The sequence below is a fragment of the Lampris incognitus genome, chromosome 5 (genome assembly GCF_029633865.1).
Source record: "Lampris incognitus isolate fLamInc1 chromosome 5, fLamInc1.hap2, whole genome shotgun sequence".
NCBI lineage: Eukaryota > Metazoa > Chordata > Actinopteri > Lampriformes > Lampridae > Lampris > Lampris incognitus.
Window position 1 is genome coordinate 9066018 of NC_079215.1, and position 24846 is coordinate 9090863.

General features: G+C 49.2%; 2 protein-coding genes across 2 annotated transcripts in view; both read left to right on the forward strand.

The window, feature by feature from the left end:
- crebbpa (CREB binding protein a) overlaps window positions 1-8172 on the forward strand; it is an 83457-nt gene extending 75285 nt beyond the window's left edge. Inside the window, exons 27-31 of the mRNA XM_056279514.1 lie at window positions 292-457; window positions 2100-2267; window positions 3515-3676; window positions 3948-4229; window positions 4495-8172. Of these exons, the coding sequence (XP_056135489.1) occupies window positions 292-457; window positions 2100-2267; window positions 3515-3676; window positions 3948-4229; window positions 4495-6798 (3082 nt within the window). The 3' untranslated portion in view covers window positions 6799-8172. The remainder of the gene's footprint in view (window positions 1-291; window positions 458-2099; window positions 2268-3514; window positions 3677-3947; window positions 4230-4494) is intronic.
- A 3670-nt stretch (window positions 8173-11842) lies between these two features.
- Window positions 11843-24846, forward strand: part of slx4 (SLX4 structure-specific endonuclease subunit homolog (S. cerevisiae)) — a 31606-nt gene continuing 18602 nt past the window's right edge. Inside the window, exons 1-6 of the mRNA XM_056279731.1 lie at window positions 11843-12353; window positions 14577-14784; window positions 15923-16138; window positions 19826-20082; window positions 22374-22684; window positions 24610-24814. Coding sequence (XP_056135706.1) covers window positions 11843-12353; window positions 14577-14784; window positions 15923-16138; window positions 19826-20082; window positions 22374-22684; window positions 24610-24814 — 1708 coding nt within the window. The remainder of the gene's footprint in view (window positions 12354-14576; window positions 14785-15922; window positions 16139-19825; window positions 20083-22373; window positions 22685-24609; window positions 24815-24846) is intronic.

Here is a 24846-nt window from a genome sequence, read left to right on the forward strand (position 1 = left end):
AGGAGTGCACCACTTTCTGTTACGCATTATTGTACAAATAAAGTTACATTGCAAATAAAACAAATAATCCAATTTTTTCCATGCATCTCTTTGTATAAAAGAGATGCATGTATAAAAATTGGATTCACTTAAGCAAGCAGGGCCAGTAAAAGTAGAGCCCAATCAGTAGGGCCCCCTTGAGACTGACTAATCACCGTTACGTTCAAACAACCTCCAGACTTGTCAAAAATTGACTTTTGCACATCCCTACTACAGGGTCTCTCTGGACTTACCTCTGGCATTTCTCGACAGGTATGCCCAGGGTCACATCTGGGCATGTCCCCCCAGCGAAGGTGATGACTACATCTTTCACTGCCACCCAGCAGACCAGAAGATCCCCAAGCCGAAGCGATTGCAGGAGTGGTACAGGAAGATGTTGGACAAGGCCTTTGCTGAGAGGATCCTGCATGACTACAAGGTAAGAGGAAAACTGCACACACACTCTGGTTGCTTTGCTAGAAGATCTAGCACAAAGGCCAGATGTTGCAGATGTTTTGTTATATATTGGTGAATTTCTGAAATAAAAAACAAGGAATTTAACATTGTTCTCAACACTACTTGGAGACAGATTAATTTAAAGGTATTTACTTTTTACATTTCTTTGGGAGGGATTTCAGGCTGTTAAAATATACAACTCCTGTTTCTGTAGGCTCTCACTTTGAAATAGCTGAAATGGCTCCAGTTGAACCTGGTCCACACTGCCTAAAGCCACGTTTCCACTGCAGGATCTTTGCCCAGGAACTAGAAACCAAAAAGTCCTTGCTTTTGGGGGGGCGGGGGGAAGTACTTTCCAAAAGTACAGTAGCTTTGGGGATGGGGCCTGCAGCACGGAATATTTCTGGTTGTTCAAGTACTCGCAGCATTTTATTTCAGCCACCACTTTTAAAAATCTGCAGCCGCAAACCAGCACTGTGTCCGAAATCATTCACTCATTCACGACTCCCTACTCAATATTTAGGGAGGTCTATGTAGAGAACTTTATAGTGAGGCCATTGGCAAAATGAAAAAACATTTTCGGACACAACTCGAGTCGTTTTCTCTGCCGTTAGTTATATCATTACCGTTGCACAATTGAAACGTGCCAGATAAATGTCAGCTTTTTGTAATAAATACATATACTGAGTGTATTTTCCCAAATTATTAAATACAAAAGTACTTTGTGGCCGTTTGTGTTGTGATGTGCTGCTTTGCTAACATAAAACATATTATTTTCGTCCGATTTGTCTCATGCCTGTCATCATAAAACAGCTTTTACAGCTCTATGGAAACACCACCCAATATAAGCCTTTGTTCTCATGATCATTCAGATATTTTTGATTAGGAGAAGAAACTGAATTACTTGACAGAAAACTGAGATGTGCTGTTGTAAAACAGCCTTCACTTTCTCATGTGTCAGTGGGCTAATTTACCTGATCTTTGTAGGTCTTTAGACCACAGCGGAAACCCAGACAACAATGGGCTGCAGGAACCTTTTAGTTCCTTGGATGGTAGTTCCTGGGACTAAAAGTTCCGGGTACTTTGGGTGGAAATGTGGCTTAAGCTTTCTCATGTGTTATCTGTTGAATGAGGGCATCCGGGTAGTGTAGCGGTCTACTCCGTTTGCCTACCAACACGGGGATCACCGGTTCGAATCCCTGTGTTACCTCCGGCTTGGTCGGGCATCCTTACAGACACAATTGGCCGTGTCTACGCGTGGGAAGTCGAATCTGGGGGTGTGTCCTGGTTGCTGCACTAGCGCCTCCTCTGGTCAGTCAGGGCACGTGTTCGAGGGGGAACTGGGAGGGATAGCGTGATCCTCCCATGCGCTACGTCCCCCTGGCAAAACTCCTCACTGTCAGGTGAAAAGAAACAGCTGGCCACTCCACATATATCAGAGGACGCATGTGGTAGTCTGCAGCCCTCCCTGAATCGGCAAAGGGGGTGGAGCAGTGACCAGGACAGCTCGGAAGAGTGGGGTTATTGGACGGGTACAATCGGGGAGAAAAACGGGGGAGGGGGGGGGCGGGGGTGAGACAGTGTTTTCAACAGTTGGGGTTGTTCTGTTTGTGTCTGCCTTCCAGGACATCTTCAAGCAGGCGACAGAGGATCGTCTAACCAGTGCAAATGAGCTGCCCTACTTTGAGGGTGACTTCTGGCCCAACGTACTCGAGGAGAGTATCAAGGAGCTGGAGCAGGAGGAGGAGGAGAGGAAAAGGGAAGAGAACACTGCTGCCTGTGATACTCCTGAGGTCAGGATAATATATATCAGCAAAGCTGAATTATCGTTACTCAGATGTTTTCTTTGGTTAGAACACCTTTGCAGTAGAAAAGTGTTTGTTTTGTTCTGTCTGTGGGGGAACTGGACCACTGCAGTAACGTTGTACTGCAGTGGTCCAGTTTAGCTCGGAGTGCAGCAAAAAAGACTAAGAATCAGACAGAGTAAGAACATAGTGAAGATGATGCAATCAGTCATCGTTTTGAGAACTGAGATGCAAGAACTTTGTTGTGCCAGTAAGCAGGGATGGGTATCAATAAGTAGGGATGGGTATCAATAAGATTTTAGCGGTACTACTATTACCAATACTGCTTCTATCCGGCACTTTAACGGTACTCTTATTGGTTCTCTTCGGTATTTTTTAGGAGGGAAAAAAAAAACGACACGAATTAAGAACAGAATTAACATTGCTTTATTTTTGTGTGTCTGGGCAGAGTGTTACTGCCTCCCCATTGCCAACAACATAAATTTACACAATGATTTAACTTGAAATCAATCACCAAATCGTTTCCTAAGCTCGCCGTAACAGAACAAGACGACTTGCAGGATAGGTTAGTACACAACCGATTCGCTGTGCAGTGGATTTTGCCTCTTGGCCGTCCAGAATATACGCCACGTGAACACTTTTAACGTTTAAATACAGACACACTGTAACGGGAATTGAAGGACAGACGGAGGTAGTAGGCCAACCAAACTGATGATGTTTTGGGAAAGAGAGAAGAGAGAAAAAATAAAATTAAAAAAAAAAAGATCAATGAAGAAACCAAACAGTGCAAGTTGTTGTTAGTGTGAAACAGCTCAGGGGCTACGTCTGTCAGACTAGATATATACTCCTCTGGCTACATTGTATGTAGTAAAAGTAGCAGAATACTTAGAAATAATAGCAATTAATAATTGAGTGTCTTAATTTTATTGCAAATTGGAAACAGAGTTGGTGAGATAAAAGGTGCAAGATAACATTAAATAAATAGGAGATTTATTTTCTTAATTTCTCCAATACCGACAGTAGAGCCGTTAACGTCGGAGTTTATCAGTACCAAGGTCTTAGATAATTTCGCCCCAAGGCCCGTTCAATACCAGGTTTCGGTACTCATCCCTACAAACGAAGAACTCAAATTTGCTTCTAAGGATTCATCAGTATGTTGATTATTGACAGAATAAAATGTTCTGATTTCTGTATTTAAGACATTTGCTTACTTGGTCGTTCTTTTTAACCCTTAGGGAACACCGGGTGACAGCAAGAATGCCAAGAAGAAGAACAACAAGAAGACAAATAAAAACAAGAGCAGTGTGAGCCGAGCCAATAAGAAGAAGCCTGGGATGCCGAATGTAGCCAATGACCTGTCCCAGAAGCTTTATGCCAACATGGAGAAGCACAAAGAGGTGAGACAACCACATCACGACACAGCCACCTTTTATAATGGGGTTTGATTCAAATTTACCTCTGGAAGGTGTAGTAACATAAACAACTTGACCCTTACTAATAAGCAAATGATTGACTGCGGCAAATGAAGTACTTCTCTGTTGTCTTTGGTTACTTATACTAGGTCACCTATGTCTGTCTGACTAATCACTATGAATATGTCAGGCTGAATGCCCATCTCAGTTTCGTCATGCTTCTCTAAGCCTCCCTTTCTCCCCATCTTCCCTCAAGGTATTCTTTGTGATCCACCTGCACTCGGGTCCCATGATTAACACCCTGCTGCCCATCGTTGACCCTGACCCCCTTTTAACCTGTGACCTGATGGATGGCCGTGATGCCTTTTTGACACTGGCCCGGGACAAGCACTGGGAGTTTAGCTCTCTCAGGAGGTGCAAGTGGAGCACTATGTGCATGCTGGTGGAGCTGCACAACCAGGGCCAGGACCGCTTCGTCTACACCTGTAATGAGTGCAAGCACCACGTAGAGACACGCTGGCACTGTACTGTTTGTGAGGTGAGAGAACGTAATGCTTTACTTAGTGTTTTTGACGTCCTTTGTGTATTTAGTATCCAAAACTGTAAAAGAAAAAAATGTACATTCAACAGTATTGAAAATAGTTAAAAGCATAAAAGGGGAACGGCTCTGCATCAAGTAGTTTGGAATATAGCACTCTAACAGTATGAGACAGTTGTTCAAACTTTTGCAAAATCCATACATACTCAAATTCAGGTCTTACTGATCCTAACTAACTACCCTATCCCTTTGTGTCTCTCCTCAGGACTTTGACTTGTGCATAAATTGCTATAACACCAAGGGGCATGAGCACCAAATGGTTAAGTGGGGCCTGGGTCTGGATGATGACAATAACAGCCAGAGTGGAGAAGCCTCCAAGAGCCCCCAGGAGAGTCGGCGTCTTAGCATTCAGCGCTGCATCCAGTCTCTGGTCCACGCCTGCCAGTGCCGCAATGCCAACTGTTCCCTGCCGTCCTGCCAGAAGATGAAGAGGGTGGTGCAGCACACAAAGGGCTGCAAGAGGAAAACAAATGGCGGCTGCCCCGTGTGCAAGCAGCTCATCGCTTTATGTTGCTACCACGCCAAGCACTGTCAGGAGAATAAGTGTCCTGTGCCATTCTGCCTGAACATCAAGCACAAGCTACGGCAGCAGCAGCTGCAGCACAGGCTCCAGCAAGCCCAGATGATGAGGAGGAGGATTGCCACCATGCAAGGCAGAACAATGCCCCTACCATCCCCGCCTGCCTCAACAGCCCCAAGCACACCCACTCCCCACTCACAGCCCAACACACCCCAGACACCCCAGCAGCCACTTTCTAACCAGCCCCCAACTCCCAACGCAACAGGCGTCATGTCTCCAAGCTTCCCCAGTGCACCTCGTAATGGACATCCTCAAGCCCCGGTGTCCCAGGGCAAGCCCGGGCCTCAGGCTTCCCCACTGCATCAGCAGCAGTCTCCTCTCCCCCAGCCGCCCCAGCAACCCCAGCAGCCCCCACAGCAGCAGCCCCCCCCAGCTGCTGTCAAGATGGCACGGCACATTGAGATGATGGCCCAGGCTCAGCAGAACCAACAGAACTACCGGGTTAACATGAACGGCCTGCCTCTGAACCCCCAGCAGCCACAGCAGCGCATGGCAGGTCCCATGCAACCACCAATGCAGATGGTGCCAGGACCCAGGGGGCCTCAGGTCATGCAGGCTGGTATGGCCCCTGGACAATGGCCTGGAGCTGGGGGACCCATGCAGACTGCCCAGCCTCAACAACCAGGCCTTTCTCAAGGGCAGTCTCCACAGCAGGCCATGACATTGCAGCGAGCCATGATGCCCCAAGGGCAGCAGCCACAACAGGCCCAGAGGATGATGGTTCCCCAACAGCCAGGCGCTCGGCCACAGACGCCTCAGAGACCAGGAGCCATTGCACCAAACGCCCTCCAAGACCTCCTCCGCACCCTCAAGTCTCCCAGTTCACCTCAACAGCAGCAGCAAGTGCTCAACATCCTCAAGTCCAACCCCCAGCTCATGGCGGCTTTTATTAAGCAGAGAACAGCTAAGTACCATGCCAATCAACCACAGCAGCAACAAGGTGGCCAGCAGCAGCCAGGCATGCCAGCAATGCAGGCCATGGCTATGCAGGCAGGGGCAGTGCAGAGGCCTGGAATGCCCCCACAACCGCCCCAGCAGCCTCCAACCCAGGGCCTGGCTGCATTAGGGCCTCAAGGGCAATTGATGAACCCGGCACACAACCCAAACCCCCAAATCCAGGAGCTCTACCGTCGGCAGCGTTTAAGGCAGCAGCAGCAGCAGCAGCAGCAGCAGCAAGGAGTGATGACTCAGGGCCACCCTGGCCAATTTCCCCCTCAGACCCAGGGCACGGCAGCCACTTACTCTCAGCTCCGTATGCAGCAACAGCAGCAGCAGCTAGCCATGCAGGCAGGGGCTGGGGGAACTGGGGGACCCATGGGCCAGCTCCAACCCATGGCTCAGATGGGCCAACCTGGCATGGGGCTGGACTCCACCCAAAACATGCTTCACCAGCGCATGCTCCAGCAGCAGCAGCAACAGCAGCAGCAGCAACAACAACAGCTTCCTCAGCAACAGCAGGCCGTCCTGAAGCAACAGATGGGCTCTCCAGCCCAGCCCAGCCCCAGGAGCCCCCAGACCCACCTGTTGGCCAGCCAGACGCAGGGTGGAGCCCACCTTCCTGGCCAGCCCACCCTGGCCAACACCCTCAGCAACCAGGTCCGCTCCCCAGCGCCGGTTCAGTCGCCCTGTCCAACCTCCCAACAACAACCCCAGCAGCAGCAACCTCCACATTCCAGCCCCTCGCCACAGGTTCAGAACCAGCCACAGCCCTCACCCCAGCACCCGCCTCCATCACTTTCGGGGTCACCGCACCCGGGCCTGGGAGGCCCACTGTCGGGGTCCATGGAGCAGGGACACATGGGGGCACCAGAACAGAGTGCCATGCTCCCGCAGCTTAATACACCCAACCGAGGGGGGCTGAACAGTGACTTAGGGATGGTAGGAGACGCTACAGGGGACACTTTGGAGAAGTTTGTGGAGGGATTGTAGCATTTTCCCTGGGAGCTACTTTGTCTTGAAAGACCCAGCTGTCTCGCTCCCTGCAACCCATCCTTCCCAAACCCCCTGGACCTTTCGTCCTGTAATAGGGCTTCGTTTGTTCTTTCTAAGGTTGATAACTTTTTGTACTGACATGTAAAAAGTTTCAGCAGTTGTAAAGAGAAAAACAAAAATTTTGGGGAAAGTAATGAAATTAACACTTCCAGGAAATGTAGTATATTCCTAAACTCAAGTGATCGGTATTTCTTCCTTAGAATGTTGAGGGATTTGCATATTGCTTCTTAAAAGAAATTGAAATCACAAAGAATATATTTTTTTGGTTGAGACCAAATGTGCTCGATCTTATTTTCCTTTGGTTTGGTTTTTGGTATGGGTTCATGCCTTCCTCGTTTCTTTTTTTTTCTTTTTTTTTTAGAAAATTTACAAAAGAACTGCATTATATTATTCATACCTTTTATTTTGTACCTTTTGGAAAACTTCAAGCTTTCTTTTTTCTTTTTTTTTTTTTGAAACTGTAAAATAGTTTGTGCGGGAATTGCGCCAGGTCTTTTCGTTGTCGTCTCCGGTTCTCGGTCCCGGCAGTTGTAATCTAGTGTCGTACCATTTTTCACGGCCACAGCTTCGGGGGGACCCCTCCCTTCCTCTCCGTGTGTGTGTGTGTGTGTGTGTGTGTGTGTGTGTGTGTGTGTGTTTATGAGCACCCAGTTCTCATTAAATAGACGGACTACGGCAGGTTGTGTACACGGGGGGCATGTATGAAGACGCACATGAAGACACTGACACAGCTACTCAAAAAGAAACACTCTTTCAACCATTTTCACAAACTTACAACAACAACAAAAAAGAAATTAAAAAACAAAATGGACTACAGCCTACATTTTTTAGCGGCCTGGAAATCACAAAATCCCTGTTCTGCGGCGGGTGTAGAAAATTGTTGCTTTGACATTAAAAAAAAAAGACGTTTGTCATACATTTTTCTTTGTCATGCAAATGTTGTAAAGTGTAAAGAGAGAGTGAGAAAGAGGCCAGACCCCTAGGGTGAGTTGGAATGAAGACTGGTTGGCAGCTCTGTTAATAGGCCACATCTCAGACTGGTGCCCTGCGCGCCAGGCTTCACAAGACGTAGTGTGCTGGGTAGGGAACAGGGCTCTGTGAGGTTCACCCTGAAGACGACTTAATATGACCAACCCTCATTCCTCTCACAAAAACTTGAATTAGGGGGATTTACTTTTTCTCCTATTGTAAATCTGCAAGTTATTAAGCAAAATACTATAAATATAAGGAAGAGAAAAAGAAATCACTGTATAAACTGGTTAAAGACTCATTTCTTACTTATATACCATATTGTTAAATAAACTGTGTGCAACAGAAGAACTGGAGTCACTCCATTGACTTGGGTATCGCGGTGTGGGTCCTCCCTTCAGCCGCATTAACCCCCCCCTCCCCCCCCCCCCCCCCGCGTGAAGGTTCAGGGTTTCAGTCACAAAGTGCCGCTGCCAATCCACGTGTTCAGAGGTGACCTCACCGCATGTCACCACGCTTTGCCTCAATCCAGTCCGGCAGTGTTTCTTAGTTGTACTTGACCAGTTACCCCTCTCTTCCGAGCCGTCCCGGTCTCTGCTCCGCCCCCTCTGGCGATCCGGGGAGGGCTGCAGACTACCACGTGCCTCCTCCCATACACCTGGAGTCGCCAGCCGCTACTTTTCACCTGACAGTGAGGAGTTTCGCCAGGGGGGGGCGTAGCGCGTGGGAGGATCACGCTATATCCCCAGTTCCCCCCTCCCCTCCCGAAAAGGCGACCAGAGGGGGCGCTAGTGCAGCGACCAGGACGCACATCCACATCCGGCGTCCCACCCGCAGACACGGCCAGTTGTGTCTGTAAGGACGCCCGACCAGGCCGGAGGCAACGCGGGGATTCGAACCGGCGATCCCCGTGTTGGTAGTCGACGGAATAGAGCAGCACGCCACCCGGACGCCCAACAGTGGAGTCACCAGCCGCTTCTTTTCACCCGACCGTGAGGAGTTTCGCCAGGGGGAGGTAGCACGTGGGAAGATCACCGTATATCCCTAGTCCCCCCCCCCCCCCCGAGCGGGCGTGGGTGCTCGGGGGGGGGCATACCCACACGCGGCAACAGAGAAAGGAGAACGTGAGCACAGACTCGGTAAGAGATCGATAAAACAGCGTCGGTAGATGAGACATTTTACTGGTTTGCGTGTTGGAGCTATCGGCGCATATGCCCCCGGACCGGAAGTTGGGTGTGAGACGGAAGCGGAAGAAGAATCCCGGAGTGAGTTGGGTGAAGTGGTGGGGAGAGCGGGGATCGGAGCGGACTTCAGAGGGCGTGTCGGTGAAGGGAACAGAGGTGATGGGCAGGTAGGGAAAGTGCACACAGGTGGACTTTATCTTACGTAGGCGACGCGATCTGGAAGGGATTGGAGACTGCGCGGTGGTGACGGGGGAGAACCTAGCGAGGCAGCATCGGATGGTGGTCTGTAGGATGACAGTGAAGACGAAGAGGAGGAAGAGAGTGAAGGCAGAGCCAAGGATCAAATGGCGGAAGTTGAAGAAGAGAGATTGTTCCGGCAACCACTGCAGAAGTAGTGAGGGAGACAGCTAGGAAGGTACTTGGTGTGTCATCAGGACAGAGGAAAGGAGACTTAGTGGTGGACTGAGGAAGTAGAGCAAATTATACAGAGGAAGAGGTTGGTAAAGAAGAAGGGGGATAGTCAGAGAGATGAAGAAAGCAGGAGTACAAGGAGATGCAGCGGAAAGGGAAGAGAGGTGGCAAAGGAAAAGGTGTACGGTGAGTTGTATGACAGGTTAGACACTAAGGAAGGAGAAAAGGACTTGTACTGATTAGCCAGACAGAGGGACCAAGCTGGGAAGGATGTGCAGCAGGTTAGGCTGATCAAGGATAGAGATGGAAATGTGCCGACCAGCGAGGAGAGTGTGCTGAGAAGGTGGAAGGAGTACTTTGAGGGGCTGGTGAATGAAGAAAATGAGAGAGAGAAGGTTGGATGATGTAGGAATAGTGAATCAGGAAGTTCAGTGGATTAGCAAGGAGGAAGTGGGGGCAGCTATGAAGAGGATGAAGAGTGGAAAGGCGGTTAGTCCTGATGACATACCTGTGGAGGCATGGAGGTGTTTAGGAGAGATGGCATTGGAGTTTTTAACCAGATTGTTTAACACAATCTTGCAAAGTGAGAGGATGCCTGAGGAGCGGAGAAGAAGCATACTGGTACCGATTTTCAAGAATAAGGGCGATGTGCAGAACTGTAACAACTACAGAGGTATAAAGTGGATCAGCCACAGCATGAAGATTTGGGAAAGAGTAATAGAAGCTAGGTTAAGAGGAGAGGTGACGATCAGCAGCAGCAGTATGGTTTCATGCCAGGAAAGAGCACCACAGATGTGACGTTTGCTTTGAGAATGTTGATGGAGAAGTATAGAGGAGGCCAGAAGGAGGTACATGGTGTCTTTGTGGAAATGACAGGATGTCGAGAGAGGAGGTGTGGTATTGTATGAGGAAGTCAGGAGTTGCAGAGAAGTATGTAGGAGTGGTGCAGGATATGTACGAGGGAAGTGTGACAGTGGTGAGGTGTGCGGTGGGAGTGACGGATGGGTTCAAGGTGGAGGTGGGATACATAAAGGATCGGCTCTGAGCCCTTTCTTGTTCGCTATGGTGATGGACAGGTTGACAGACGAGATCAGGCAGGAGTCTCGTGGACTATGCTGTTTGCGGATGACATTGTGATCTGTAGCGAGAGTAGGGTGCAGGTGGAGGAGAGGTGGAGGTATGCACCGGAGAGAAGAGGAATGAAAGTCAGCAGGAGCAATACGGAATCGGTCTTTCGGACTCGGGCCGTTTCCAAGGGCAACGCGACGCCGGGCGCCATCTTCCAAGGATCAGAGGCATTGTGACATCACGACCGAAAGGCCGATACATATGCGTGAATGAGAGGGAGGACAGTGGGATGGTGATGATGCAAGGAGTGGAGGGGACGAATGCGTAGGAGTTTAAATACTTGGGGTCAACTGTACAAAGTAATGGGCAGTGCAGAAGAGAAGTGAAGAAGAGAGTGCAGGCAGGGTGGAGTGGGTGGAGAAGAGTGTCAGGAGTGATTGGCGACAGAAGGGTACCAGCAAGAGTTAAAGGGAAGGTTTACAAGATGGTCGTGAGACCAGCTATGTTGTATGGTTTGGAGACAGTGGTACTGATGAAGAGACAGGAGGTGGAGCTGGAGGTGGCAGAGATGAAGATGATGAGATTTTCACTGGGAGTGATGAAGAAGGACAGGATTAGGAGCGAGTATATTAGAGGGACAGCTCAGGTTGGACGGTTTGGAGACAAAGCAAGAGAGGAAAGATGGAGATGGTTTGGACATGTGTGGAGGAGAGATGCTGGGTATATTGGGAGAAGGATGCTGAATATGGAGCTGCCAGGGGAGAGGAGAAGAGGAGGTTTATGGATGCGGTGAGGGAGGACATGCAGGTGGCTGGTGTCCCAGAGGACAGGACGAGATGGAAACGGATGATCCGCTGTGGCGCCCCCTAACGGTAGCGGCGCATGGGAACTGAACGCTCCGCCGTCACGTGACACGGATGTGTTGCTTTGCATTCGGTCGCGTGACAGGAAGACGAGCAAACGGTTGCTTCTAAGTCATTTGAAAACGTCGCAAGGCGTTTGGCCACTTTTCCGATCCACGGATTGGGTGTTTTTTTTGTGCCACCACGAAGCGAAACGTGTAAAGGTGCAGCGGTGAAAGCTGCTGTGCGGCGGAGAGCGTCCGCGGGAAGGGAGACCCCGCCGGTTATCATGGCGCGACGGACGAGCGGCTCCGTCCCGATGGTCCTCTGTTTGGCCAGTGTCGCGTAGTAGTAGCCCGAGTGTCTGAAGAAGAAGAAGTAGCCCGAGTGTCCGAAGAAGAAGAAGTAGCCCGAGTGTCTGAAGAAGAAGAAGTAGCCCGAGTGTCCGAAGAAGAAGAAGTAGCCCGAGTGTCCGAAGAAGAAGAAGAAGAAGAACACAGCCTCATCATGGACGACTCAGACCAGGATTTTGCCGACCTCTGCTCCAAACTGCGAAAACGTGTCCGCAAGACAACCGGCGACACCGGGCTGCGGAGCAAGAGGAACCCGCCGTCCTCAGCGCAGCCAGCCGCCGCGGAGCCGAGCAAGAGGCGGCCGGAGGGGAGAGACGCCGTCCGGGGCTCAAAACGCGCCGCTCTCCGCAGTGAAGCGCCGCCTGCCCGCAGCGACGCCGAGGATGCTGATGCCGCCGGGGCTAAACAGCTGCACCACGGCCAGCCGTCTGTCGGTAGGGGGGATGTGCCTGGTTCCGGAGACGCCGAACCGCCTGCCTCTGCGGATCCCGGCGCGTCCGAACCGGTCGACCGCGTCGCCTATAAGAGTCTAGGGGCCAAGGAGAAAGTGTTGCACAGGATGCAGCAGTTCAAGCGAGTCAATCCCCAGAGGCTGGTGCACTCCGGCTCCAGCAAGCCGACCGAGACGGAGGGTGACGCTGTTACTCCGGCACAGAGGAGTCAAGGTGAGACCAGAGGTACTGCACCGGGTTCTGACACCTGTCTATCATAGCCAGCATGAACTCTTTCAGCAGTTTGAGCAGCAGTAGCTCCTCTCTGGGATCAGACCAGATGGGCTAGCCTTCCCTCCCCATGTGCATCAGTGAGCCTTGGGCAGCCATGACCCTGTCACCGGTTGGCCTTCCTTGGACCACTGTTGGTTGGTACTGACCACTGCATACCGGGAACACCCCACAAGACCTGCCGTTTTGGAGATGCTCTGACCCAGACATCTGGCCATCACAATTTGGCCCTTCCCAAAGTCGCTCGGATCCTTACCCATGCCCATTTGTCCTGCGTCCAACACAACTTCAGGAACTGACTGTTGACTTGTTGCCCGGTATATACGGTTAGGGTTGGGCTTGACAGGTGCCATTCCAATCAGATAATCAATGTTGTTTACTTACGTGTCAGTGGTTGTAATGTTTTGACTGATCATAATATACACTGATGAGCCAAATTATCACCACCCGCCTAATATGTCGCTGGGCCTCTGTGTGCTGCCAGAATAGTGCCGCCCCGTTGAGGCATGGACTCTACAAGACTCCTGAAGGTGCCCTGTGGTATCTGGCACCAAAACATGAGCAGCAGATCCTTCAAGTCCTGTAAGTTGCGAGGTGGAGCCGCTGTGGATCGGACTTGTCGGTCCAGCACATCCCACAGATGCTCAATTGGGTTGAGATCTGGAGAATCTGGATTCCAGGGCAACACCGTGAACACTTAATTGTGTCCCTCAAACCATTCCCGATCAGTGGGTGCAGGGTGCATTATCCTGCCGGGAGAGGCCACTGCTATCAGGGAATACCGCTGCCATGCAGGGGTGTAGCTGGTCTGCAACGGTGTTTAGAGGTAGGTGGCACGTGTCAAAATGACATCCACATGAATGGCCGGACCCAGGGTTTCCCAGCTGAACATTGCCCAGAGCATCACACTGCCTCCGCCAGCTTGTCGTCCTGGTGCCATCCCGTCCCCGGGTAAACGGTGCACACGTACACGGCTATCTATCCACGTGATCTAAAAGAAAATGGTTTGTAGTTTAAGCTATCTCAAAAGACATGAATATCCAATGGTGAGCGTCGCTTTGGATAAAAGCGTCTGTTAGATGAAATATTGTCATTTTAAAGTGGGACTCATCAGACCAGGTGACCTCCTTCCACTGCTCCGAGGGCCAGTTTCGATGCTTGCGTGCCCGTTGTATGTTCTTTCGACGGTGGACAGGGGTCATCATGAGCACTCTGACCGGTCTGCGGCTGTACGGCCCCATACACAGCAGGGTGTGATGCACTGTGTTGTGACGCATTCCTCCCGTAACCATCATTAAAATATTCTGTGACTTGTGCCACAGTAGACCTTCTGTCGGTTCAGACCAGATGGGATAGCCGTCGTTGCATTCGCGCATCGATGAGCCTCGGGCGCCCAACACCCTGTCGCCGGTTTGTGGTTTGTCCCTCCTCGGACCGCTGTCAGTAGGCACTCGCCACTGCAGACCGGGAGCACCCCACAAGCCTTGCCGTTTCAGAGATGCTCTGACCCAGTCGTCGGGCCATAACAATTTGGCCCTTATCAAAGCCGCTCAGATTTTTACTCCTGCCCATTTCTCCTGCATCCGACATGTTGAGTACGAGGACCACGTTGTTCTCTGACCATCCAGTCTACTCAGACCTGGACATGTGCCCTCGTTGTGAGATGATCAGCGGTGTTCGGTTTACCTTTGAGTGGTCATAATTTTTTGGCTCATCAGTGTATGTATACATGCACACACACACACACACACACATATATATATATATATATATATAAATATATACAATCTGCATTGTTTCACTCTAACTTTAATCTTAAGTGTTTCATTGAGTGGTTATTGTAAAGCTGTCGCTGTTTCTCTGTCCGCTCGGCTCCTGTTGCGTGTTGTTCTGGAAGGGGGATCCCTCTGATGCTCTTCCTGAGGTTTCTCTCTCTTTTTAAACCTGATAGTAAGGTGTTTTTCTGTGGCGTTCTTACTCATCCGAAACACTCATTCCGCTTTCGTCTGTTGCAGAATATGGTATGATTGTAAAGCCCTCTCGGGCTTAATTGTGATTTTGGGCTATAAAATTAAATTTGACTTGACTATGAGCGTTTAGTGAATTTTCCTCACCAGCCCACTTTTACTTGTACAATCATCTCCTCCTCCTTCCCATTTTATCCAGACGTACCGGTGCCCACCACCTGTGTCCTCCGTCCGGAGTTCAGCGACGGCGACAAGGCGCTGGCCGTAAAGCTGCAGCAAGACCTGGACAGGGAGACAGCCGAGGCCCAAGCTGTGACCCTGGAGGATAGAGGCCTCTTCTTCTGTCAGCTCTGCCAGAGAGACCTGTCTCATATGACGCTTGGTGGACGCACACAGCACCTCAACAGGTCTGGATATTCAGATTTACAGCAGCTGTGTTTACATGCGGGGGCCACGGTGGTGCAGTGGTTAGCACGGTCGCCTCACAGAAAGAAGGTCCTGGGTTCGAACCCCGGGGTTGTCCAACCTTGGGGGTCGTCCTCTGTGTAGAGTTTGCATGTTCTCCCCGTGTCTGCTTGGGTTTCCTCCAGGGGCCAGGGGCCCCATTATCCTCCCACAGTCCAAAGACATGTAGGTCAGGTGAATCGGCCGTACTAAATTGTCCCTAGGTGTGAATGTGTCGGACCAGTGATGGACTGGCGGCCTGTCCAGGGTGTCTCCCCACCTGCCGCCCAATGACTGCTGGGATAGGCTCCAGCATCCCCGCGACCCGAATTCGGATAAGCGGCTTGGATGATGGATGGGTGGATGGATGTTTACATGCAGAATATTTCCTCATTCCAGTCACATGCGTGTGGGTGCAGTCGTGTAACGGTGTTATGTGGACACCTTGTTAAATGTGGCCCCTAACGCCTCAAGAAGAAGGCTCGGTAGTATCAAGAAATACCATAGTAAGTAATGCAAGGGTCAAAGCCACACATAAGTTGAAAATAAAACTGCATCCAAACCTGTGTGAGATGTCGCTCAGTACACTGCTAGCAAAATCTGCACCGCCATTGTGGTAGTATGGAGTGCTGACAGACTACCTATAATACATTTACTATTCACCACTGGATATTCATGTCTGTTGAGACAGCTTAAACTACCCACTTCAATGTGTATTACTTGTATAGCACAGGTCAGACTTACTATATTAGGTCACACTGAGACCGGCGTTCTCAGAACAGTCCAGAACATTTTATTGAATACAACAAAAAACAGTTTACGGTCCCCTTGCTGGTGCCGAGGTTTCCAGTTGAACAATATTTCAAGGTTAGTCTCAAGCACGGTCTTGACTGTTATGTCTTTGCGAGGCTCAGCCCGCTTTTCATACACATGTGAGCCTCAGAAACCAGCAGTGACATTCCTGGTTCTCTCCACCCCCCCAACCCCCCGACCTCGCTCAAGCCAAAACCTGCCCGCCAGTGTGTACCGCCACATGACCGAGTTCCTTCCATTCTCACTGTCTTGCCTGCCTGTGCTCTTGTTGGTAAATCACTTTTGCAGGTGTTTGGATGAGAGAGAGGAAAAGGCGCCGGCACCTCCCCCTCCTTCTGGTGTCCCCGACTGTCCCATCTGCGGAAAGAGGTTCAAGTCCCAGAAAAGTCGCTCCGCCCACTTAAAGCGCTGCTCCTCGGATCTGGGAGTGACGCCGGCCGTGCTGCTGCAGGCCTTGCAGAGGCAGGCTGCTGAAGCCCAGAATGGCTCCGCTGCTAACCAGCTGTCAGTAAGCCACCGTGGCTTCTATCGCTACACTTTTAACCAAACACGTGCAACAGTTAGCTGTGGTGTGAATAATGTTACTCAGTGCTGGTGGCATGGCGGTCTAGTCCGTCGCCTACCAACACGGGGATCAGCGGTTCGAATCCCTGTGTTACCTCCGGCTTGGTCGGTCATCCCTACAGACACAATTGGGTGGTAAGCTGGATGTGGGCATGTGTCCTGTTCGCTGCACTAGCGCCTCCTGCACCTCCTCTGGTTGGTTGGGGCACCTGTTTGGGCGAGAGGGGAATAGCGTGATCCTCCCAGGCGCTACGTCCCCCTGGCGAAACTGCTCACTGTCAGGTGAAAAGAAGCGGCTGGCGACTCCACATGTATCGGAGGAGGCATGTGGTAGTCTGCAGTCCTCCCCGGATCGGCAGAGGGGGTGGAGCAGCGACCGGGACGGCTCGGAAGAGGGGTAATTGGCCAAGTATGGTTGGGGAGAAAAAAGAGGAAAAGATCCACACAAAAAAAATAAATATATATATATATGTGTGTGTGTGTGTGTGTGTGTTACTCAGTGCTAAGTAGATTGTTTAATCTGTACCATAATACTGGTCAAGATGACCTGTAATGCCATGAAACACCATGATTTTGTTGGATTGAGTAATTTGTCGAGTCATCTTGTTGAACTGTTGTATATATTTTGTAGGGCTGCCAGTGAAAGGACCAGTTCAGGTCTGATACTAAAGAACGGTTTTCCTGCTCTAGTACCTTTTTGTTCTGGTTTTAAGAGATTTATAGTGAGGATCCACGAAATTGAAGAAGTTTTTACCAGATTAATGATCATTTCCGTAGCCATTCTGGACGATACTGATACCAGTATTTATCATTTCATTGTAATACCACCGGGCGACACGGTGGCGCAGTGGTTAGCGCAGTCGCCTCACAGCAAGAAGGTCCTGGGTTCGAGCCCCGGGGTAGTCCAACCCTGGGGGTCGTCCCGGGTCATCCTTTGTGTGGAGTTTGCATGTTCTCCCCGTGTCCGCGTGGGTTTCTTCCCACAGTCCAAAGACATGTAGGTCAGGTGAATCAGCCGTACTAAACCGAGAGCAGGATAAGCGGTTCGGATAGTGGATGGATGTACACTACCGTTCAAAAGTTTGGGATCACCCAAACAATTTTGTGTTTTCCATGAAAAGTCACACTTATTCACCACCATATGTTGTGAAATGAATAGAAAATAGAGTCAAGACATTGACAAGGTTAGAAATAATGATTTGTATTTGAAATAAGATTTTTTTTACATCAAACTTTGCTTTCGTCAAAGAATCCTCCATTTGCAGCAATTACAGCATTGCAGACCTTTGGCATTCTAGCTGTTAATTTGTTGAGGTAATCTGGAGAAATTGCACCCCACGCTTCCAGAAGCAGCTCCCACAAGTTGGATTGGTTGGATGGGCACTTCTTGCGTACCATACGGTCAAGCTGCTCCCACAACAGCTCAATGGGGTTCAGATCTGGTGACTGCGCTGGCCACTCCATTACCGATAGAATACCAGCTGCCTGCTTCTGCTCTAAATAGTTCTTGCACAATTTGGAGGTGTGTTTAGGGTCATTGTCCTGTTGTAGGATGAAATTGGCTCCAATCAAGCGCTGTCCACTGGGTATGGCATGGCGTTGCAAAATGGAGTGATAGCCTTCCTTATTCAGAATCCCTTTTACCCTGTACAAATCTCCCACCTTACCAGCACCAAAGCAACCCCAGACCATCACATTACCTCCACCATGCTTAACAGATGGCGTCAGGCATTCTTCCAGCATCTTTTCATTTGTTCTGCGTCTCACAAACGTTCTTCTTTGTGATCCAAACACCTCAAACTTGGATTCATCCGTCCACAACACTTTTTTCCAGTCTTCCTCTGTCCAATGTCTGTGTTCTTTTGCCCATCTTAATCTTTTTCTTTTATTGGTCAGTCTCAGATATGGCTTTTTCTTTGCCACTCTGCCCTGAAGCCCAGAATCCCGCAGCCGCCTCTTCACTGTAGATGTTGACACTGGTGTTTTGCGGGTACTATTTAATGAAGATGCCAGTTGGGGACCTGTGAGGCGTCTGTTTCTCAAACTAGAGACTCTAATGTACTTATCTTCTTGCTCAGTTGTGCAACGCGGCCTCCCACTTCTTTTTCTACTCTGGTTAGAGCCTGTTTGTGCTGTCCTCTGAAGGGAGTAGTACACACCGGTGTAGGAAATCTTCAATTTCTCGCATGGAATAGCCTTCATTTCTAAGAACAAGAATAGACTGTCGAGTTTCAGATGAAAGTTCTCTTTTTCTGGCCATTTTGAGCGTTTAATTGACCCCACAAATGTGATGCTCCAGAAACTCAATCTGCTCAAAGGAAGGTCAGTTTTGTAGCTTCTGTAACGAGCTAAACTGTTTTCAGATGTGTGAACATGATTGCACAAGGGTTTTCTAATCATCAATTAGCCTTCTGAGCCAATGAGCAAACACATTGTACCATTAGAACACTGGAGTGATAGTTGCTTGAAATGGGCCTCTATACACCTATGTAGATATTGCACCAAAAACCAGACATTTGCAGCTAGAATAGTCATTTACCACATTAGCAATGTATAGAGTGTATTTCTTTAAAGTTAAGACTAGTTTAAAGTTATCTTCATTGAACAGTACAGTGCTTTTCCTTCAAAAATATGGACATTTCAATGTGATCCCAAACTTTTGAACGGTAGTGTATGTAATACCACCGTGTGACTTAGTTCCTCCCAGTGGAGTGTACCTTTTATTATAGTGTAACCGTGATGCTTGGTGCAGATGCCGACAACTGAAAAGCACTGCTTCATTAGTACCTGTTTTGATTTATCAGAACTTGCATTGCATTTATTTTGGCATAACATTTTCAGTTATCTTTGCTCTTGGATGTGTTCTACAACAGGCCAATCCTTGAAAGTGTCCTTGTAAAATACTATCACAGTGTTTTCAATTAAAAATGTTTTTTTGTGGCGTGTGCGAGTGGCGTGGCGGTCTATTCCGTTGCCTAGCAACACAGGGATCACCAGTTCAAATCCTTGTGTTATCTCCGGCTTGGTCGGGCGTCCCTACAGACACAGTTGGCCACGTCTGCGGGTGGCAAGCTGGATGTGGCTATTTGTCCTGGTCGCTGCACTAGCGCCTCCACTGGTCAGTCTGGGCACCTGTTTTGGAGGGGGGGGGGGAACTGGGGTGAATAGCGTGATCCTCCCACATGCTACGTCCCCCTGGTGGAACTCGTCACTGTCAGGTGAAAAGAAGCGGCTGGCGACTCCACGTGTATCGGAGGAGGCATGTGGTAGTCTGCAGCCCTCCCCGGATCGGTAGAGGGGGGGCAGCAGCGACCGGGACGGCTTGGAAGAGTGGGGTAATTGGCTGGGTACAATTTGGGAGTAAAACGGGGGGAAATCCAAGAAAAAAAATTAATAGGGCCTACATTTCTTTGTAGGCTGTAGTTCATCAACACGTGTCATCGTCGTTGGCACATCACTGATGTGTCTCATATCGGTGCGACATGATTTTTATGTCTGTCCAGATGTGGACATACCGATAAGATGGCTGATATATCGTGCAATCCTAATTTGTTAGGTACTTATGTTAACCCAAATATCTGTCAGGAAAACCAGATTTTATTTTATTTTTTTGCACCTCCTATTTAGTCCGCAGGTTGGAGGCTCCAAGAGGAAAGGGCCACCTGGGCCTGATCCGCCAGACAGGAAGAAGTCCAGGAAGAAGGGCGAGCCTGTGGATGAGGACACCATGGTGGCCCTGGCGCTGTCCTCCTCCCTGCTTGAGCAGGAGACTGGGAGGGAGAAGGAGCGCCAAAGAGGATGTGAGCTGGGAAGAGAAGTGAAAAGTGAGACCGCTGTCCCTCACACCGCCATGATGCCACAGCTGATCTGGAGGCACAACGCAGGTGTGACAGTTTACACCAACTGAATTGTAAACTAAGAAAAGATACAGAATTCCGAGGCATTCTTCTCCGTAGTTTATCAGAAATCCTTTATTGTACTTGGCTATTTAATTATACTCTGCTTATTTATTATACTCTGCTCCCTTACGAAGGCCAAGTGTGGCCGCATCACATTGTTGTGTTTGTACTTAATCTTGTTATGAATTAGCCACGTACAATAAAGACTTGTTAATAAGATATGGAAGAGTGCACCTTGGAATTGTTCTTTTCTGTGACATGTTGACACCCCACATCCCCAGTGAACACCTCCACCTCCGGGTAGTGTGGCGGTCTATTCCGTTGCCTACCAACACGGGGATCGCCAGTTCAAATCCCCGTGCTACCTCTGGCTTAGTCGGGCGTCCCTACAGGCAGAATTTGCTGTGTATGTGTCTGGTATATGCCCTGGTCGATGCACTAGCGCCTCCTCTGGTTGGTCGGGGCACCTGTTCAGAGAGGAGGGGGAACTGGGGGGAATAGCGTGATCCTCCCACGCGCTACGTCCCTCTGGCGAAACTCCTCACTGTCAGGGGAAAAGAAGCGGCTGGCGACTCCACGTGTATGGGAGGAGGCATGTGGTAGTCTGCAGCCCTCCTCGGATAAGCAGAGGGGGTGGAGCAGCGACCGGGATGGCTCAGAAGAGTGGGGCAATTGGCTGGATACATTTGGGGAGAAAAAAAATCCCCCCCCCAAAAAAAAATTGTTGATTGTTTCAAAGTGCAACACCTTTTTGCTTCAGCCACTCTCCCACCCACAACATCCAAGACAGGATCCTACCTTGTTCTAACACCCCTTTCACACTGGCCAAATAAACCCGCTAGCATCCGCCTGTGGTGGTCAGTGATTGACCAAAGGCGGATGTTTAGCGGGTTTTTTGCCAGTGTGAAAGGGGTGTTAGATACCAGTGTGGGATGATCTCACTAGCTCATTAGTGATTTTAAATACGGAGCAGCACTGTGACACATGGTGAATGACTGCACTTTTACTGGAGATGCTGGTTCCGTAAGATCGATACCGATTTCCCTACAGCTCAAATCAAGTCAATTCTATTTGTGTAGCCCAATATCACAAATTACAAATTTGCCTCAGGGGGCTTTACAGCAACACAACATCCTGTCCTTAGACCCTCTCATCAGATAAGGAACAACTTCCTAAAAAAAAAAAAACCCTTTAAAATAACAGGGAACCAACAGGCGCCAAAAATGATCATGAAAGAGCGGGATAGTTGGGAATGCCGTGTGGAAGCGTTTATGGGGCGTCCTGACAGACGACCTAGATGAGGTGAGGTGAGGTTAACAGGGAGAAAAAGTAGGAAGAAACCTCAGGGAGAGCAACAGAGGAGGGGTCTCTCTCCCAAGATGGACAACATGCAATGGATGTTGCGTTTACACAATACAACATTGAAAGAGGATAACAGTGTCCTGACGCCACCGGAACAGCCCAGGACCCGAGCCACATGACCACCATCAGCTCAGGGGGCACTGTTAGCTAGATCTGTGGTTTTCAAAGTATAGTTTGCAACCCACATGTAGGTCACAGCAGGAGGCCTCATTTGTCACGTGATTTCCACAATAAATACATTTTGTTTGGCGAGTGAGGGAAAAAAAACCCATGCAACCCATAATGCCTTTCCTGTAGAGGGCGCACTTTTAGAAAAAGAAAGCGTCAAGTGTCTGTGGGGCTCTATCTTCGCTACTGTTATGTCTACTGCACTGACAAAGAATATAGAGAGGATTGTGAGTTATCTCCCTTTTGACTCCCCTTTGAGGTATTGAACATTTTCTAGTTTTACTGCAGAAAATATTTGGTGGTTGTCGGGTCAAAAAGTATCTCCACAAGTGGCTCAGAGCGTGTAGACGTTTGGGAACCCCTGCAGCAGATGACCCCTCACCATGGAGGGCCAAGCTTAGCCACAGTTGGCGCCTCTTGAGGAAATAATTTACTACAAGTCGTGTCCGCTCTTTAATGACGGGTATCTCTTTATTCAGTAAAGGAAAGGAGGAACTTGTCATGTGCATCTACACATTTTATCTCATAACAACCTTCCTGTCTTCAGAAAGTACACATCATCGCCATGTTGCGGTGCGAGCATGTACAGAATCTGTTGCTGTTCTTCATCCTCTTCCTCGTCCCTAAATCACCCCTATAGAATTTGGGCTAAAACCACCCACAGTTTAAGTTATGCTGACCTCAGCTTTGTAAGCCTGCTGTCTGTCTGAATAGCACCTGAACTCGTGTCCTCTGACCCGGTGCAGGTAAGGGGCGTGGGAAGAGGAAAAAGGACGCTGTCCCTCGCCCCCCTCCTCTGCTTCTCATCCAGGATGCCGAGACGGCCCAGAAAAGAATCCAGGAACGTGTCTCGGCCCTCCTGCTGCGCACCAGGACCCCCTCACCCCCGACTCCCACCCGCTGCTCCAGCAACCTGCCCGCATGGAGCGGTGCTGCTGTCCTCTGGCAAAAGAGTGCACTGCGGGATGACGGGCCCAGCTCCCTGCTCGAGTTCTACACGCTGGAGCTGAGGGAGTTTATAGCACCTCCGGAATCAGCCAAGGTGAGGTGTTTGTTTGTACTTCAACACTTCTGTCCTTGGCTCTGAGTTCCAGCTCCTGCCCTCTGGTGAAAGACTCAGTCAGGGTCCTTCAGTGCAGACTGAAGTGCCATACTCGTGCCGCATTGGCACAAGTTCTCTAGTATACATTCAGAACCCCAGTATTTGAAAATGAGCTGTATACTTACACTAAAAACATATATGAAACTAAGGTTTGAATTAGTAAACACAAGACTGCGAAAAGCAATCTGGCATCATGTTTTACTAGCACTGCCTGGCACCGCTGTGAGCCCACCAGAGTGGAGCACATTAATAATAATAATAATGGATTACGTTTATATAGCAGTTTATCTAGTTACTATTATAATATATATGTGTGTGTGTATATATATATATATATATATATGTATGTATTTATATATATATATATATTTATATGTATTTATATATATATTTAAGAAATGGAAACGAATGATCCACTGTGGTGACCCCTAACGGGAACAGCCGAAAGTAGTAGTGTATATATATATATATATATATAATTATAATAGTTAATGAGCCAATTTCATTTGCATAGGTTTAAGTTGTGGATTCATGAAATGAAAACCCTTAGCCAATAGAGTTTAATTGAATGGTAAGACATACCCATAGTAAGTGTGGCCAAGGTGTGCATGTAGTATGTGCATCAGTTAAGGTACCGAGTACTTGAGTACTCATTTCTAATTTCATGCAGGTACTCCAACGGGGAACTCAGGTCGAATGCACATCCCTACCATAAACATTCACCCCTGCCTATAGCAGCTAAGCTTCTTAATGCCAGGAGGTAATGTGAGTTGCTAGTTGAGAGGGGTTGTGCTGTATGTATTCACTGCCATTACATCTAAAATGAGCAGAAAGTTAAGTGGAACAATGTGAGTGTGTATACATAGGTGTGGGGATCTATTTTTAGCTGTCATATTATCATGTTGCTCTTCAGGTTGGGTTGGTGATCAGGTTGACGGACGAGATCAGGCAGGAGTCTCTGTGGACTATGATGTTTGTGGATGACATTGTGATCCGTAGTGAGAGTAGGGTGCAGGTGGAGGAGAGCCTGGAGAGGTGGAGGTATTTACTGGAGAGAAGAGGAATGAAAGTCAGTAGGAGCCAGACCGAATACCTATGCATGAATGAGAGGGAGGACAGTGGAATGGTGAGGATGCAAGGAGTAGAGGTGACGAAGGCGCATGAGTTTAAATACTTGGTGTCAACTGTAGAAAGTAACGGGGGAGTGCAGAAGAGAGGTGAAGAAGAGAGTGCAGGAAGGGTGGAGTGGGTGGAGAAGTGTGTCAGGAGTGATTTGTGACAGAAGGGTTAAAGGGAAGGTTTACAAGATGGTAGTGAGACCAGCTATGTTATATGGTTTGGAGACAGTGGCACTGATGAAAAGACAGGACGGAGGTGGAGGTGGCAGAGAGGAAGATGATAAGATTTCACTGAGAGTGATGAAGAAGGACAGGATTAGGAACGAGTATATTAGAGGGACCGCTGAGGTTGGACGGTTTGGAGACAAAGCAAGAGAGGCAAGATTGAGATGGTTTGGACATGTGTGGAGGAGAGATGCTGGGTATGTTGGGAGAAGGATGCTGAATATGGAGCTGCCAGGGAAGAGGAGAAGAGGAAGGCCAAAGAGGAGGTTTATGGATGTGGTGAGGGAGGACATGCAGGTGGCTGGTGTGACAGAGGAAGATGCAGAGGACAGGAAGAGATGGAAACGGATGATCCGCTGTGGCGACCCCCTAATGTTATTACATGTGCATTGAAATTCAGTTGCATTGATTTGATAACAAACATTGTGGCAGCTCAGTCTTGTGTACATGTTAACCTAAAACTTGTCACTCATTTACTTCTAGGTTGACAGTGTCATCTCATCAAAGCAGAAGCTTGAACCCTCCACAGACAATAAGAGCACAATGGAAGGTACTCCTCTGTCTGCGGCCAAAAATGCCATTCTCCCCTCATCCTCCCAGATGGCCTCCTCCTCAACTCCTTCCACCCCAGGTGCAGGGTCACTCCTGGGCGGCAGCCAGGCCCTGAATGACCTGATGGAGCTGGCTGATGAAGGCATGACTTTTACACAGCTGGGTTATGCTGGTCCGGGGCCTCCTAAAGGTGAGATGTGCGCGCACACACACACACACACA